Here is a 14169-nt window from a genome sequence, read left to right on the forward strand (position 1 = left end):
GCTGTCCTGTGCTAAAAAAAAAAAAAATGCCTGTGTAAGTGCACCCATGTAGTTCAAGCCCGTGTTGTTCAAGGGTCAACTGTGTTTGGAATGAAGGCTTTTAAAAGTGTGATTCCAGCTGAATGAGGCCACTATGAAGAATCCTGAATGCATATGACTAGTGTTCTTGTAAGGGGAGGAGATTAGGGCGCAGAGATGGACAGAGGGGAGAGGGAAGAGGCTATGAATACACAGGGTGAGGTCAATCATCTACACACTTTCTTGGCCCTTGATCTTGGACTTCCAGTCTCTAGGGAAATAAATATCTGCCCTTTTCAGTCCTAAGCTGTAGCACTTTGGTTATGGCAGTCTTGTCAGGCTAGAACACAGACATTTGTCCTATAGAATTTCCCAGGTTCTGAATTTGGCTGGATTAATGTGTTCGCTATGTCCTGGCTTACAGTAGTTAGATCTAGAGGCTGAAATAGGTCCAGATTTGATTTTTGGTGAGTATACTTTGTGTGTCCTTCCTGTTATACGACATCAGCAGGCATTTGAAGAGCGTGTCTCCTCTTATGGTGTTCAGAGTGATGAGTGGTTTCAAACCTCTGTCAGGCCCAATTTCTCCATTATCCATTTCCCACCAGCTTTTCATGAATGATCAATATCAAGATACAGCATTTCCCTGGAGCTGTAAAGTGATGGCATTCTAATTCCATCATTTCTAGTGCACTTATTTGTTGAGATCCATCTGTAAAAAAGAACTTTGTTTACCTGTTTGTTCAGGAAAAGCAGGTGAAATACATGAAAGCCTCCTTTCATTTCTACTTTTCAGGAGATTGTGTTAGTTCTCTATTCTCCAAGATGATCAAGGTGGTTCCTGTTTTATTCTATTTTGATGTCATTAATGAACATGCAGATCTTAACCCTCTGATAGGGTTTAATCTATTGGAGTCATTATTCTTTTTTGATGTTTTTTGGCCCATCTTTGGCCAGTGAATATCCAGGGCCTCTAATGAGATCCTGGTTTTCTGCTCTTCTTTCTTGTTGAAGATGTTCCAGAGTGACCTTGCACATGCTTACTGAGCCCTGACGTCGACTGTATCTCCAAGGGGCCTGGTCCTCTGTGTGGAGAGCACAATGTGAGTGCCAGGTGCCCTTGCTGCCATGCTGGTCATTCTTCCCAGGCCTTTTCAGGGAGAGAAAACATTGTTCTTATTTTATTTTTTTAAATTTTAAAAAATATTTTATTTATTTATTCATGAGACACACAGAGAGAGGCAGAGACATAGGCAGAGGGAGAACCAGGCTCCCTGCAGGGAACCTGATGCAGGACCCGATCCGAGGACCCCGGGATCACGACCTGGGCTGAAGGCAGATGCTCAACCACTGAGCCACTCAGGCGTCCCATTCTTGTTGTTTTAAAAGAAAATATTCATCAGGGATTCATAACGATATTTCTATTCTCGTTTAACTTCTTCATTTCACATTTGTGTTTTTTCTCCTTATGTGGAAAATACTAGTTCCTGATGACATTAGTATGATTACAATATTTTTCTCTGCTTTTTAAATATATAACATAGACCATTCTACGATACTAAATGAAGATCTTCTTTATTCTTTCATCCAGCTGCCTGTGGACGGACCAGCTTGATCTGCCCAGTCCGCACTGGTGGATAGCAGGCTGTCCCCAACCCTCTGTTCTTTTCAGTTAATGCTGCAACATACAGCCCTGTACACATGTTATTTCCTGCTTTTTCCCATGTGTCCTTGGGTAGGTCCCTGGTGAGGGGTGTGAGGCTGAAGGATGGGAAACATTGCCGAGTACTGAGTGATGGAGCTGTACTGGTCTGTATGCACACGGGCAGGGTATGTGTGCACCTGCTTCCCTGTGGCCCCACCAACAAACTGGCTTCTCAAACTGAGTCTTTGTCAATTTGTCAGTAGTTTTACTTTTCATTTCTCAGTTAAAAAAAATCACTTTTTAAAAGAATAATAAGAAAGGATACTTAAAATTTCATAACATGCTGGTACTTTACTTAAACAAAATACGTAAAAGCTACCTTATTGAGGAAAGGTTCCCATACAAAAGCAGGAACCTGAGACACGCTGGTAAATGGCAGGGCTGGGACTCAAACCCAAGCCGTATGGCTCCAGAATCCACTCCAAGGGCTCCAGCACTCTGCCTCCCCTGGTGAGGGCCCACCACAATGGAGTAATGTGAGTCAGTGTGGCGTGCTAAGGGAAAGGTCCATTTTCCTGTCTAAGGCATAGTGTAGAATGTGCTAAAGCAGCTTCAGTGCCTCAAATGGTATGTTGCAGATTTTCAGTGTTGAGCACATATTTACTGGTTGGTTCATTCATTTCTTCAATATTTATTGAGCACCTATAATATGCAGGTACTGTATCAGGAGCTGGAGATACATGGCCAATAAGGTGAGCAGGTATCTGCCTCCAGGACTGGTTTATCTCTCTAGACTCTCAAAAGAAAATTTTCCATAGTTTGTTATTTTCATACTGAATTTAATAACTATTTAAATCTTTCTATATAAAGACATTAACACATAGCAGTCTTTTAAGTGAATTTTCTTCATCTTATTTATTATTTTGCTGTTACAATTTGTTCTTTAGAGAAAAACTTATTATTTGCCTGTTGTTGTTCCTGTATATAAGCCTATTAGTGTTCTGACAGAAAGTGTTTATTTTCTATTATGTAGTTCATGTACTATTCATTATCATTTTATTTACGGATTTGGTAGTTATAGGAAATTAAATAATAAACACCATGCTTCTATCTTATCAAGTGATTGTCTGTGGTTAAAGGACTTCCTGATTAGTAGCTATAAATCTAACTTCCCATTGTATTTGTGGAACTGAATGCTCTGTGTAGTATTCACTAAAAGTGGATAAGTTAAATGTTATTTTAGACTTTTCCCCACCAATTTATTGTCATGAATGTGTCAGCATGCCCCCTGTGGTTTGTGTAATGTGCTTGAACACACACAGGGCACATCCGGATCTCAGACCTCGGTTTAGCCATGGAGATTCCAGAAGGGGAGACCATCCGAGGAAGAGTGGGTACAGTCGGCTACATGGGTATGTGATAGGCTACCTCCACATCCTTGTGCTCTCTCTGGATGCCTGCATCTTCAGAACACAGAAAAGTTCTAAACCACTTGGAGGGAGCACAGGCAGTGTTTGAAGTCTGTCCTCAGCCAGTGTTGGGACCGCAGAGGAGTCCTCCCATCTGCCCTCCTGCCGGCAGAGGTCATACAGCTGAGTGAGGGCAGAACCAGGACAGGACCTGGGGCCCCTCACTCTGCCACTGCCACCACCCCGGGCACACTGGCCCTTCTGGCCCCTGGTGAAGCCATTGTTCCCTGGTTATTGCAAAGCCTCCATGACTGGGAGGCCTTGGCCTGGGGTCAGATCCCAGCCTGACAATGCCAGACTGACCCAGAAGTGGCCTCTGACATGAGGGACCCCAAGGGCCTCTGCAGAGTCCTTTAGTAACACCCCAAATGCCACCATGTCTGGTGTTACCTGCTGTGGGGGTCAATGCCCTTTGGGTGCTGTTGGGCATGGCTCTGTGTGTCTGAGGGAGCTCCCTCATTGGGAGGCAGGGTCTTCCCTAGAGCCCTGGTTCCCCATGTTCATTACCCTGTGGCTGTTCATTTCATGCCCTGGGGATAGTACAGACTATTTCCAGAAACCTACTTGTTGAAATATAAGTCATATACCATGAAATCCACCACTCTGAAGAGTACATGTGATTGGATTTTAGCACACACACAGACCTGTGCACCTACCCCCACCAGGATGAGAACCCAGGCCCATCAGCATCTCCTCTCGCCCTGGCCCTGTGACTCACCCACTTCTTGTCTCCATGGACCTGTCTAGTTAGCCTGCTTTATTTAAATAGAATTGGGCCTTCTGTGTCTGTCTTCTTTCCCTAACACGTTTCCAGGGTTCATGTTGTAACAAATGTTAAATTTATAATGTGTTATTTGGAAGTAATTACAAGAAAATTTAAAGCCAAAATTTAATTTAAATTTCCTGTATTTGTTATGTAGCTCCTGAAGTTATCAATAATGAAAACTATACATTTAGTCCTGATTGGTGGGGACTTGGCTGTCTGATATATGAAATGATTCAGGGACATTCTCCATTCAGAAAGTTCAAAGAGAAAGTCAAGCGAGAGGAGGTGGAACGAAGAGTGAAGAAAGACACTGAGGAGTATTCGAAGAAGTTTTCTGAGGACTCTAAGTCCATCTGCAAGATGGTGGGTTGGGCTCTGGAGAGGGTGGGAGGGAACCCCTCTCAGGCTGGGGTGGTTCCCACTGGGCTGGCACATGGGGAGCTGCTGCCACTGCTGCATCAGCCACTCATGGGAATTGCCACCCTGGTGACCTGGCCTGGGAGAACACGTGATTGGGCTTCCAGCTGACAGGAGCAAAGCAGAGCAGTTTGTGGTTTGATTTTTCAAAAGGAGCCCCTGAGAGGGGAGACTGATGCCAAGGTCACCCGCTTCCTGTGAAACTAAAGATCAAACAGAATCTTGTTTCTCAGGAGCAGTGAGGTTTTTCTGTCTGCCGGTGTTTCTTTCCTATTTAACTAGCTGTTGGGGATCATGGGCAAGATCGACACCCCCAACCTGATGGGCTGCGTGGGCCTGCTGCTTTCCTGGGTCTGCATGTCACTGCGGGGAGGAGATAAGGACAGAGATGGAGGTGGGGTGAAAGATGAGTGGTGGAATCCAGGTGGAGTATAGGAGGATGCAGGCGCGGGGACTCAGGGCAAGGGGCAATCAGTGTAGTGGAGGCAAAGTGTGAGCACTGCCTGTTGGGGTTGTGGCTCTTCCTCCCCAGAGTCAGGAAGCCTGGGGCACAGGAAGAAGAAAGCAGGGCTGGCTGGGAGAGGGCCATGGGTCAGTGAGGGGGTCACAGGGAGGAGGGCCGTGGGTCCCCAAGTGGGTGCCTGCTGAAACCAGCAACTTCTGTACCTGTGACTGAGTATGTCAGTAACTTAGGTGACTGGAAATACCGATTTTGTTTTCTCTTCCCTGTTGTCATGTGTGGAGTGATGAGTGTTAGTGGCCTGTCACAAGCAGGGGAAGCAGCCTGGCCTTCCTTCCCGCCAGCATGTTCTGCTTGGAGCGGGCAGTTAGTCAGCTCCTCTGTGTTTAACAGCATTCTGGCCAAGCTGCTATTTGACCTGGTGCTTGGGACCCACAGACACTCTGATAAGGGCCATAGGGGTGTAAAAATATAAGTTGGAAGTAGAGCCTACCCCTTAAGGAGCTCACAGTTTAATGGCAGGCCTAGAACAAACACAAAAAATAACTATAGTGAAAAAGCGGAATTTGATGGGTGGCATGAACAAGAGAGAAACAAGGCCTCAAGGGTGTTCAGGATGGAGAAATGCTGTGTGCTGCTGTGGTCCTGGAGAAGGAAGGCAGCGCCTGAATGAGAACCAGGGTTGGGACTTCGAGCTCTGGCTTGGAGATCGTCTAGGCTCCCCGCACTGGGCTTACCTGTCCAGTCTCTGGTTTCTTGTGTCTGACCTGTGGATGGTGATAAATTCTCCCTCATAGGCTTGCCAGAAGAGGCAGTGCACAAGCGTGTGTGACGTGCCTAGTGATGCACAAATCCTCAGTAGCTCCTGTGAGCAGAGACAGCTGCTTCTTGGAGCCAGGGTTCAATCCCAGCAAACAGGGATTACAGAAGAGGGCATCTCAGGAAGCAGCAGGATGGGGGTTTGGAGAGGACAGTACCCATGGGGACAGGGATGGTGGGCGGGGCCCCAGTGCTGAGCGCACTTGCAGGGGGGCTGCAGGCTCTTCGCCCTCTACCTGCCTCCAGCATACTGCACCCATGCCCAGTGAGTGAGCCAGATGTGATGTGAGGTCAGAGTATTGCACTTGTGTTCGACGGAGCAGAAGGAAGAGCTGAGGAAGTGCCAGCTTTTTACACTGACCTAAACAGGTGGCCAGAGTAGCGCCTGACATGTGGACACCTGTCTGGTTTTGAAAGCTCTCATATATTACCTCATCTGATCCTGAGAGTGGACTTCTAAGGTGTTTTCTTAGCCTCACAGTTGAAAAATTAAGAGTTTGATTTTTAAAATAAGTTTTATTTATTTATTTTAGAGAGAGAGAGAGAGAGAGCATGAGCAGGTGGAAGGGCAGAGGGAGAAGGAGAGAGAGAATCCCAAGCAGACTCCCCGCTGAGCCCAGAGCCTGACATGGGGCTCGATCCCACAACCCTGAGATCATGACCTGAGCCAAAATTAAGAGTTGGCAGCTTAACCCACAGAACCACCCAGGTGCCCCTAAAAATTTTATTTGACATCCCATAGTGGGATAACAGTGGAGAACTTGAACCCAGGCTTTCTGACCACAAGTCCAAGGCCATCTGATGGGTATGTGTCGACAGCAGACTCGATGATGGAGTCGTGGAACCCTGGAGACATAGGGATTATATTTGACATCACACTGAATTTTCAGATCTGCTTTTAATTAACAAAGCATTGCCAAGAATAACTGCACTGAGCAAATCTTGTTGAGCCCTTGCCCTGGCTATGTGCTGGGGCTATCGCAGTGAGCAGGAGTTCCTGTGGCCCTGCCTCTGGGGGCTTGTGCCCAGCAGGAGAGACTGGTATTGATGTCATGCCAGGAGTGACAGGTGTCCGAAGGAAGCATGCTCCGAGGCAGTGAGCTGGAAACCTAGTCAGCCAGGCAAAGGGTCTTCTAGACAGAGGGCATGGCATGTGTGCAGGCCATAGGCACACACAGGTCAATGTGTGCTATATCCAGAGTTCATGCAGCCAGGGCTACAGGGTGTGCAGGCCAGTGCACATCAGCCCAACGCAAAGTGTGCTTGGCTCTTTGCCTGGGACTTTGGTTTCTCTTCAGAAAAGCGGCGGGTGCTGGTGGTGAGGGTAGGCCAGGGTTGGCAAAATTTTCCGTGGGGGGCCAGATAGTAAGTAGTTCTTAGGCTTTGTGGGTCCCTCACATGGCTGGTCAGCTCCACCACCGTACTGCAAGAGCAGCACCAGACACAGCCGAAGTCATGGGCTGGGCTGCGTTGTGGTGAAACCTTGTGTATGGGGTTGGGCATTTCCCCAGCAGGCACCAGCCATACTGTAGAGCCAGACCTGTTTTGTGTGGCTTTGAGCCCAGCTAAACTTTTCTGACTGATGATAATTGTGGGTGAAGGCCTATTTGGTGAAAATTATGAATATTTGAGTAAGGAAAACTTTTGAAAGAGATGCTATCTACTCATTTTAAGAATATACAACTTCTAGAACTCAGAACTTTGCCAAATTTTTGCCTCATCTGAGCTCCTTAGTGATCTATTTAATGAACAGATTAAGATAGTCTCTAATTATAAACATGACTGTGCATTAAAATGGTATCTGTGAAGTTTTTGACAGTTCCTATTTCTTTTTAAAAAGTCTCCTAACTTTTACATGGTTACGATTTTTTCCTGAAGGATTTACTTAGCCGACTATTTATTGGTAGCTCAAAGGCTGTTATTAGTTTCTACTCCTTTTGAAAGCATCATATGTTCTAAATTTGTGAAATCTGAATTAAGGAGGTTTGGTTGAAAAGTTGAAATTGCAGCAACTTTGTTTAGGTGGATGTGTTCTTTGCCACCCCTAATTCTTTGCTTGTTATTATGGAGACTTCCAAGTTCTCTCTTCTTTTGACTCTGTTTCTGCCCCTTGGACAGTTACTCACCAAGAATCCCAAACATCGACTAGGCTGCAAGGCTGGAGCAGTGGAGGTAAAAGGACACCCCGTGTTCAAGGACATTAACTTCAAGAGGCTGGAAGCGAATATGTTAGATCCTCCATTCTGCCCTGATGTGAGTATGTTGCCTAGAGAGGAGCAGAGCATCCCAAGACAAGGGGTCCAGGAACACAGTGACTTCCCAGCAGATACAGGATCAGTGGTACAGCCCCGCTGTGCTTCTGCATGGGGTGCCCCACTCACCCTCCTTGGTCCCCTCCAGCCCCTGGCCACTCACCAAGCTGTCCTCACAGGTCCCCACAGGCCTTCCCAGCAGCTGACCCTGGCTCTGCACCGCTCAGAACTTCAGCACCGCCCAAGACCTCCCCTGTGGCTGTGTTCCCTTCCTCGTGTTTGTGTCAGCATGCCCGCCTTTTAGTCTGGGAAGCCCTTGCTCTCCCTGTGTCTCCAAGGTCCTGGCTCCACGCCTGGTGCCCTGGAGGTTGGCCGAGCCTCCTTATGAGCTTGCTTTGTAGGCCACTTCAGGGGGTGTGCCCCAGGGCTCTGCACAGGGTCTGGCTCATGTCCGAGTCAGTGCTTGGTGGGAACACCTATAGGCACTACATTCCTGTTGAGGAAAGCAGAAATGGACAGAGAACAGTCTGGACTCTCTCCTTGAGAGTCTGCTACCGGCACGTCAAAGAGATGTGAAGATAAGATAAATCTGCAGGACATGGTGGAAGGGAGGCATACAATTAACGTGTTTTTAGTTGTACCGTCAAGACTTATTATGTTTTCATATCCCCGTATGTGGTAGTAGCACCTCCTTCCTGTGAACAAGTTCACACATTACATGCTAGATGCAGGTGGCAGTATTAAGGCCATAGGGAGATCAAGAAAGCAGTCTTGCCACTATGGACCTCGCTCCAGCCTGCAGATGCGGGCAGCGAAACAAGTGACAAACTGAGCCAACCATTGGACTATGGCTGTGGACCACAGGGACTGGAGATGGGCCATCGGGTCTGTAAGGAGCAGGAAGGCAGTCTTCCCCAGGGAGCAGTGTCACACCCCTTGCTGTGCTCAAGAGACTTGGGCCAAGGCCTGCCAGGTGCAGGCTCTGGGCTGACATTTGGGGTATTCTACTGGATGTAACCAGAGGAGCTGTGAGGGCCAGTTGATGGGAGGCCCTGGGCTAACAGGTCAGGCATTTCTGTCCAAGGTGAGGGTGGGGGTGGGGGTGGCCCTTCAGCCTGGGCTCAGTCCTGACCTTCTGGGCCACCCTCTGACTGTGGCCTACTTGCTTCCACATCCCCGCTGTGTGGGGACTGAATGGGTAACGGCTGCTCTGAGGTGTGTTGCCCAGCGGCCTACGGAATGTCTCTGCTTTGATCATATGGCGTGCAGGGAGGACATTACTCAGAAGTGCCAGGCACCTCTTGCATGACCATGATTTGGCCAATAGCTGTTCTAATTTCCAGGAGTGCAGGGGCTGCTTTGGAGGAGGGCAAGGCCCAGGATGGCCACGCCCTGCTGGCTTGCATCCCATGGCCACAGTGCCAGGGTGAGGAGCGCTGTAGGCCCGGGCTCTTGTCCCAGAGGAGGAGCAACTGGAAGCCACTAGATGAGCTCTGACAGGAAGTTGAGAAGCAAGACCTGCAGTTGTTTGCTTAGACTTTGTGTGGGATGCTTCACATGAAGGAAGCCAAGGGTTGGAGACAGAGGCGGGATTCCATGTTGCATGGCCCCTCTTCATCCCTGCCTCTGCCCATCACCCATCTTCCACTGCAGGAAAGGCAAGGATGGGAGACTCGGGAGGTTTGCAGACCAGACGGTGGCCAGGGGGCCTGTGACTGATGAGAGCTCCCTAGAGGGAGGGAAGGGCTTTAGATACCGCAGATGTGCATTGATTTCACATGCACTGTGTTCTTAATAATTAAGGAGACTAAGAACCATTCCAGGGCCCCCAGAGGCTCACATCTCTTTGTTCTTGGTGCACAGCCACAAGCCGTTTACTGTAAGGACATACTGGATATAGAGCAGTTCTCTACCGTGAGAGGAGTCTACCTGGACACCAATGATGACACGTTCTATGGTCAATTTGCTACAGGGTGTGTCTCCATCCCCTGGCAGAATGAGGTACTGATGGTTTATACTGGGTATGATGCCAGAAGAAAAAAATCTGTGTGTGTGTGTGTGTGTGTGTGTGTGTGTGTGTTTGGAGGTAAGATGATGCAAGGCAGCTGCCCTGGTCCATGCACAGGAGGGGGACAATTGGCCATCCTGGTCCCACTTCCAAAGCGGGCCTCGCTAGCATCTGGTCCTTACCTGCTCTGGGGGTCCTCTCAGAGGGAGGAGGGGGAGGCTGTCTTCCCTATCCTGAGCGGAGGTCAGCAAGCAGGAAAGAGGATGGGAACTGGAGAGGCCCATGTGCTGAGCTGGTTACAGGGTGGGAAATGGCTGACTGACCTCACGGGGTCTCCTCTTCTCTGTCCTACTCTTGTATGGACACAGATGATTGAATCAGGTTGTTTTAATGACATCAACAAAGATGAGTTTGATGAAAACACGGTGTTGAATCTAGAAGAGAAAATGCATTACCAGGTTCCCAAAAAGAAGAGAGGCTTCTTCTACAGACTCCTCAGGAGAGGGGTAAGAGTAACAAGCATTTTATTACTTTGAGGTTTTTTTTTTTTTAATGGGATGTGTTAAAAGAGAAGAAATATTTCACCAAGGTAAAAAACTTTGTTTTGTCAGCTTTCTTATTAAGACATTTCACATAATTTAAGAGCTCTAGCCATATGGTGCAATTTGAGCCCCTCCAGAAAAATCTTCACTGTGTCATTTGCTGTTGGTATGAAGATTGTTTTGATTCACTGACACTCAGATTCCTCCCTCAGTGAGGAGGCACATATGTGTGCTCAGAAATGAGTGTGGTGTAGAATGGTCGTGGAACAGCTCATGTAGCTCTCCATCTTCCCACTGACTTTGTTGCTGCTACCTTGCTGGCTGGCCTGCTCTCATACAGAACGTGGAAGAGTGACGCTGAGAGACTTCCTAGGGTAGTATCGTATTTAAGTTTTTCTCCTAGTGAGGTTTTTCTCCTTGGACGAGTGGATCGCCCTGCTTTGTACCCTGTCTGTTCAGAGGTTGTCCACTAACATTTGAATCCATCTTTGTTCAGTATGAAAAACAAGCTTTTGGTGGGAAAGGTCATCAGAGTGCATCCACTGTGACCACATTTTCTCAGAGAACGGGGGCCAAGTGTGAATTAGGGTTGGGCTTCTCCTGAGCAGCTGGTCTATCCATGCACAGGAAGTCCTTCCTGGACACACTCCACACTGAGGCCTACCTGGTGCAAGGGGAGCTGGTCAGGGACACCTGCTGTGGAATGTCACGGTGCAGGATGGGCCGCTCCATGCCACAGTGGTGCTGATGGGAAGAGCCTGGGCCTTGTTCCCTTTCAGCACTCAGCCTGGGTCATGTAATTGGATTGAGTGTACAAAAAGTGAACCTGAGATGCTGTGTGTGTGTGTGTGTGTGTGTGTGTGTGTGTGTGTGTGTGAACTGAGCATCCTCTGTACCATGAAGAGCATAAGAGGACATGTGGAACTCAGGCTAACGTCAGTGCCCCCACCCTGTGCTTGTAAACCCTCGTATCTAGCACAAGAGCATGGAGCCGGCTTGCATTAGGTAAGTGACTGACCCGCCGCTCTGCCGTGTTGCAGGGCTGCATTAGCAGTGGCACCAGCGGAAAGGAAGAGCTGCCCCCGAGGCTGTGACTACTCACTGCAGAGCCAGACCCCATCGCCAAGGAGCACATGCTCAGCGATCCATCTTATCTGTGAATGACAATAAACATGTGACACAGCTTAACACAAGCCTTATGAGTCTGCAGATTTCTCTAAACTCATACCTGAATCGTGTTTTCACCAAGGCTGGACTGAAGAAGAAGACACTTGAGGACCACCCTAATGCCCAGAATCCCCGGGTGTGGACATCTTGTGGCTGGGACCCAAGTGCCACGTGTGCCCTTGAGGAGGGGGGAAGAGTGGGCTTGAGTGTCAGCCCAACAGTGTCTGGAGCCAAGGGTCCTGTTCCTCACCCCAGAGTGTCCTTGGGTGCTCATGGAGGTGGGAGGGAGGCAGGTGGGTCCCCACTCTCCGCATGGCCCCTGTGTCAGAAGGTAATTGTGCCAAGTGTCATTGGCACTCACATTGACATCTGTTCACTCCCCAAGATTCTCCTGCCAGATGTGTGCGTCTTCCTGTGTGCATGTCTTTGTGATATTCCTATGCATGTGCTGAAAGAGGGTATGTCTGGCACTCCAGGGCCAGGGGTTGGCCTTCCATGGCTGCTCCCCCCACCTGTGGTGGCTTGTGAGCCTCCAGGGCTATGTGGTGCCTTCTAGTAACTCTTTCCCTCGGGCATGACTTCCCGAAGAGGAAGGTGAAGCCCCTCAGCCGTGGTGGGAACGTGGGCTCTGTTGCTTGGGGAGAGGGTGCTCGCACCCACAGGAATGGGAGGACCATGGGGGGCTGCAGACTTCTGTGGAGAGGTGGCCATGTCACTGGCCGACTGGTGGCCCCGAGATGCAGAACTGGGGCTTTCTCCTGTGTCCACATGCATAAGGCTTTCAGCAGGAGCTGGGTGAGAAGCCAGGGGCCAGACCTTGGTGACTTTAACCAAGCAGCAAGAACTTGATGGATGTCATGATATGGCCAAAGGAAAGTGAGCCAGGGTCACCCATGTGCCTGGATTCAGTGTTGCTGTCACACCGTCACGTTTCCCTGGGCAGACACCTGCACCCAAGAGTGCTTCCAGGAGTGCCGTTGACATGGTAGCATTTCTAAAGTTGGGTCTCCACCCATGTTCACGGCAGCCTGGCACACAGTAGCGTGCTTCGGAGGAGGCAACTCCAGCCATGTCCTGTGAGACCAGCAGAAGTCGATCGGACTGTGCTCTACCTGGGTGAGGGTGAGCATTTGGTAGGTGCTACCCGTTCAGTAAATAGGTTAGTAATTGTGGAAAAGTAATGCATGCTTATGGTAAACACTGCAGGAAGTTTCAAAGAAAATCCAAATCACCTTTATTCCTGCCACCTGTTTATATTCCGAGGCCTTGAAGACCCTTGGTTATCAATGTGGACACAGGGGTGGTGGTGTGCTGTGCACCTCATTCCTGCTGGGTCTCCATGGGGTGGAGGGTGCTGGCCTGCAGAGCTCTGGCCAGGAGGGACGTCCAGGAGTCAGTCCTCTGTCCTGCTTCAGCTTGTCTGAGCTGAGCCGTCCTGGGCCTGAGGGAAACATCCTGACTGATACAGTGAATCTGGGAAAGGATTTTACAAGCTGGGAATTTGATGTATTGCTATGCCATTGCCCCCCGCTCTGGTTATAAGCAAGCACGTATTTATTGAGGAGAGTTTTGAAATTAGAATACACAATGAAAAACTCATCTTTAATATCACCCACTGTCCAAAGATAATTCCTATCAGCATTTTATTCTATATTTCTATCATCTGTAGTTACTTATCTCTTGCCATGTCATTTATTTATTTATTTATTTATTTGCCATGTCATTTAAATATATCTGGCTCCTTAATCTTTTGGGGCATATTTAGGGCCATTGTTTATCAAACCATCCAAACAATTGTTGCTTCTAGCTTTCTTGTTATTATAAACACCCACGGGTTGGACATCCCTGTACCTACATCTTTGGGCACATATGTGATAATGTTTGTTTATTTTTTTTAGGGTTCGTGATAATGTTTTTAAGGTAGCAGTGAATCCCTTGATTAAAGTGTATGAACAGTTTCTGTGAACCTTACAAGAAAGAGCTGAAGGGATTAAAAGCGGCTCTGTCTGGCAAGCTTTCCCCCTGGTATGGGCAGCAGTGGGGCAGAGGAATGCTGTTTTCTTTACAAGCACTGTGTCTGACTTTTCCTTTGGACCAAGTCGGTATACCAGTGAGATAAACATTGCATTGTGAGAATTATCTGCTTTCCCCAAATAAAGCACAATTACATACTAAAAAAAAAGGTGCACAAGCATTTTATTTTATTTATATATTTTTTGCATGGGCATTTTAAAAGAATATATATTATACACCCATGTGAATAAATTGCTTTTCTGAAAATTTTTTAAAATTTCCCCTTCCCACCAAAAACATTTAACAGTTCTTGCTAGTTTTACCAAAAACTAGGTTTTTATTTTGGTGAAGAGTTTCACTAGAAACAAAATATTTTTCTTTATTTTTAAAGTATTTTCTTTATTTTATTTCTTTATTTTTCCTGTGGTCAGACATACACAAAATGTACCCTCTCAAAATTGGTAAGTGTCCAGTTCCATGGCATTAAGTACATTCACATTGTCGTGTAGCCGTCCCCACCATCTGTCTCCAGAACTGACCTTGTGAATCTGCCACTCTGTCCCCATTAAACACTAACCATCCACCCTCCCCCT

General features: G+C 47.9%; 1 protein-coding gene across 3 annotated transcripts in view; it reads left to right on the top strand.

The window, feature by feature from the left end:
* Positions 1 to 13852, top strand: part of GRK4 (G protein-coupled receptor kinase 4) — a 99643-nt gene extending 85791 nt beyond the window's left edge. For all 3 annotated transcript variants that reach the window (XM_055326026.1, XM_055326027.1, XM_055326028.1), the window contains 6 exons: positions 2986 to 3075; positions 4053 to 4261; positions 7713 to 7847; positions 9710 to 9847; positions 10223 to 10360; positions 11437 to 13852. In XM_055326026.1, coding sequence (XP_055182001.1) covers positions 2986 to 3075; positions 4053 to 4261; positions 7713 to 7847; positions 9710 to 9847; positions 10223 to 10360; positions 11437 to 11490 — 764 coding nt within the window. In that variant the 3' untranslated portion in view covers positions 11491 to 13852. The remainder of the gene's footprint in view (positions 1 to 2985; positions 3076 to 4052; positions 4262 to 7712; positions 7848 to 9709; positions 9848 to 10222; positions 10361 to 11436) is intronic.
* The last annotated feature ends 317 nt before the right edge of the window (positions 13853 to 14169 follow it).

This window comes from Nyctereutes procyonoides, unplaced genomic scaffold, assembly GCF_905146905.1.
Source record: "Nyctereutes procyonoides isolate TBG_1078 unplaced genomic scaffold, NYPRO_anot_genome, whole genome shotgun sequence".
NCBI lineage: Eukaryota > Metazoa > Chordata > Mammalia > Carnivora > Canidae > Nyctereutes > Nyctereutes procyonoides.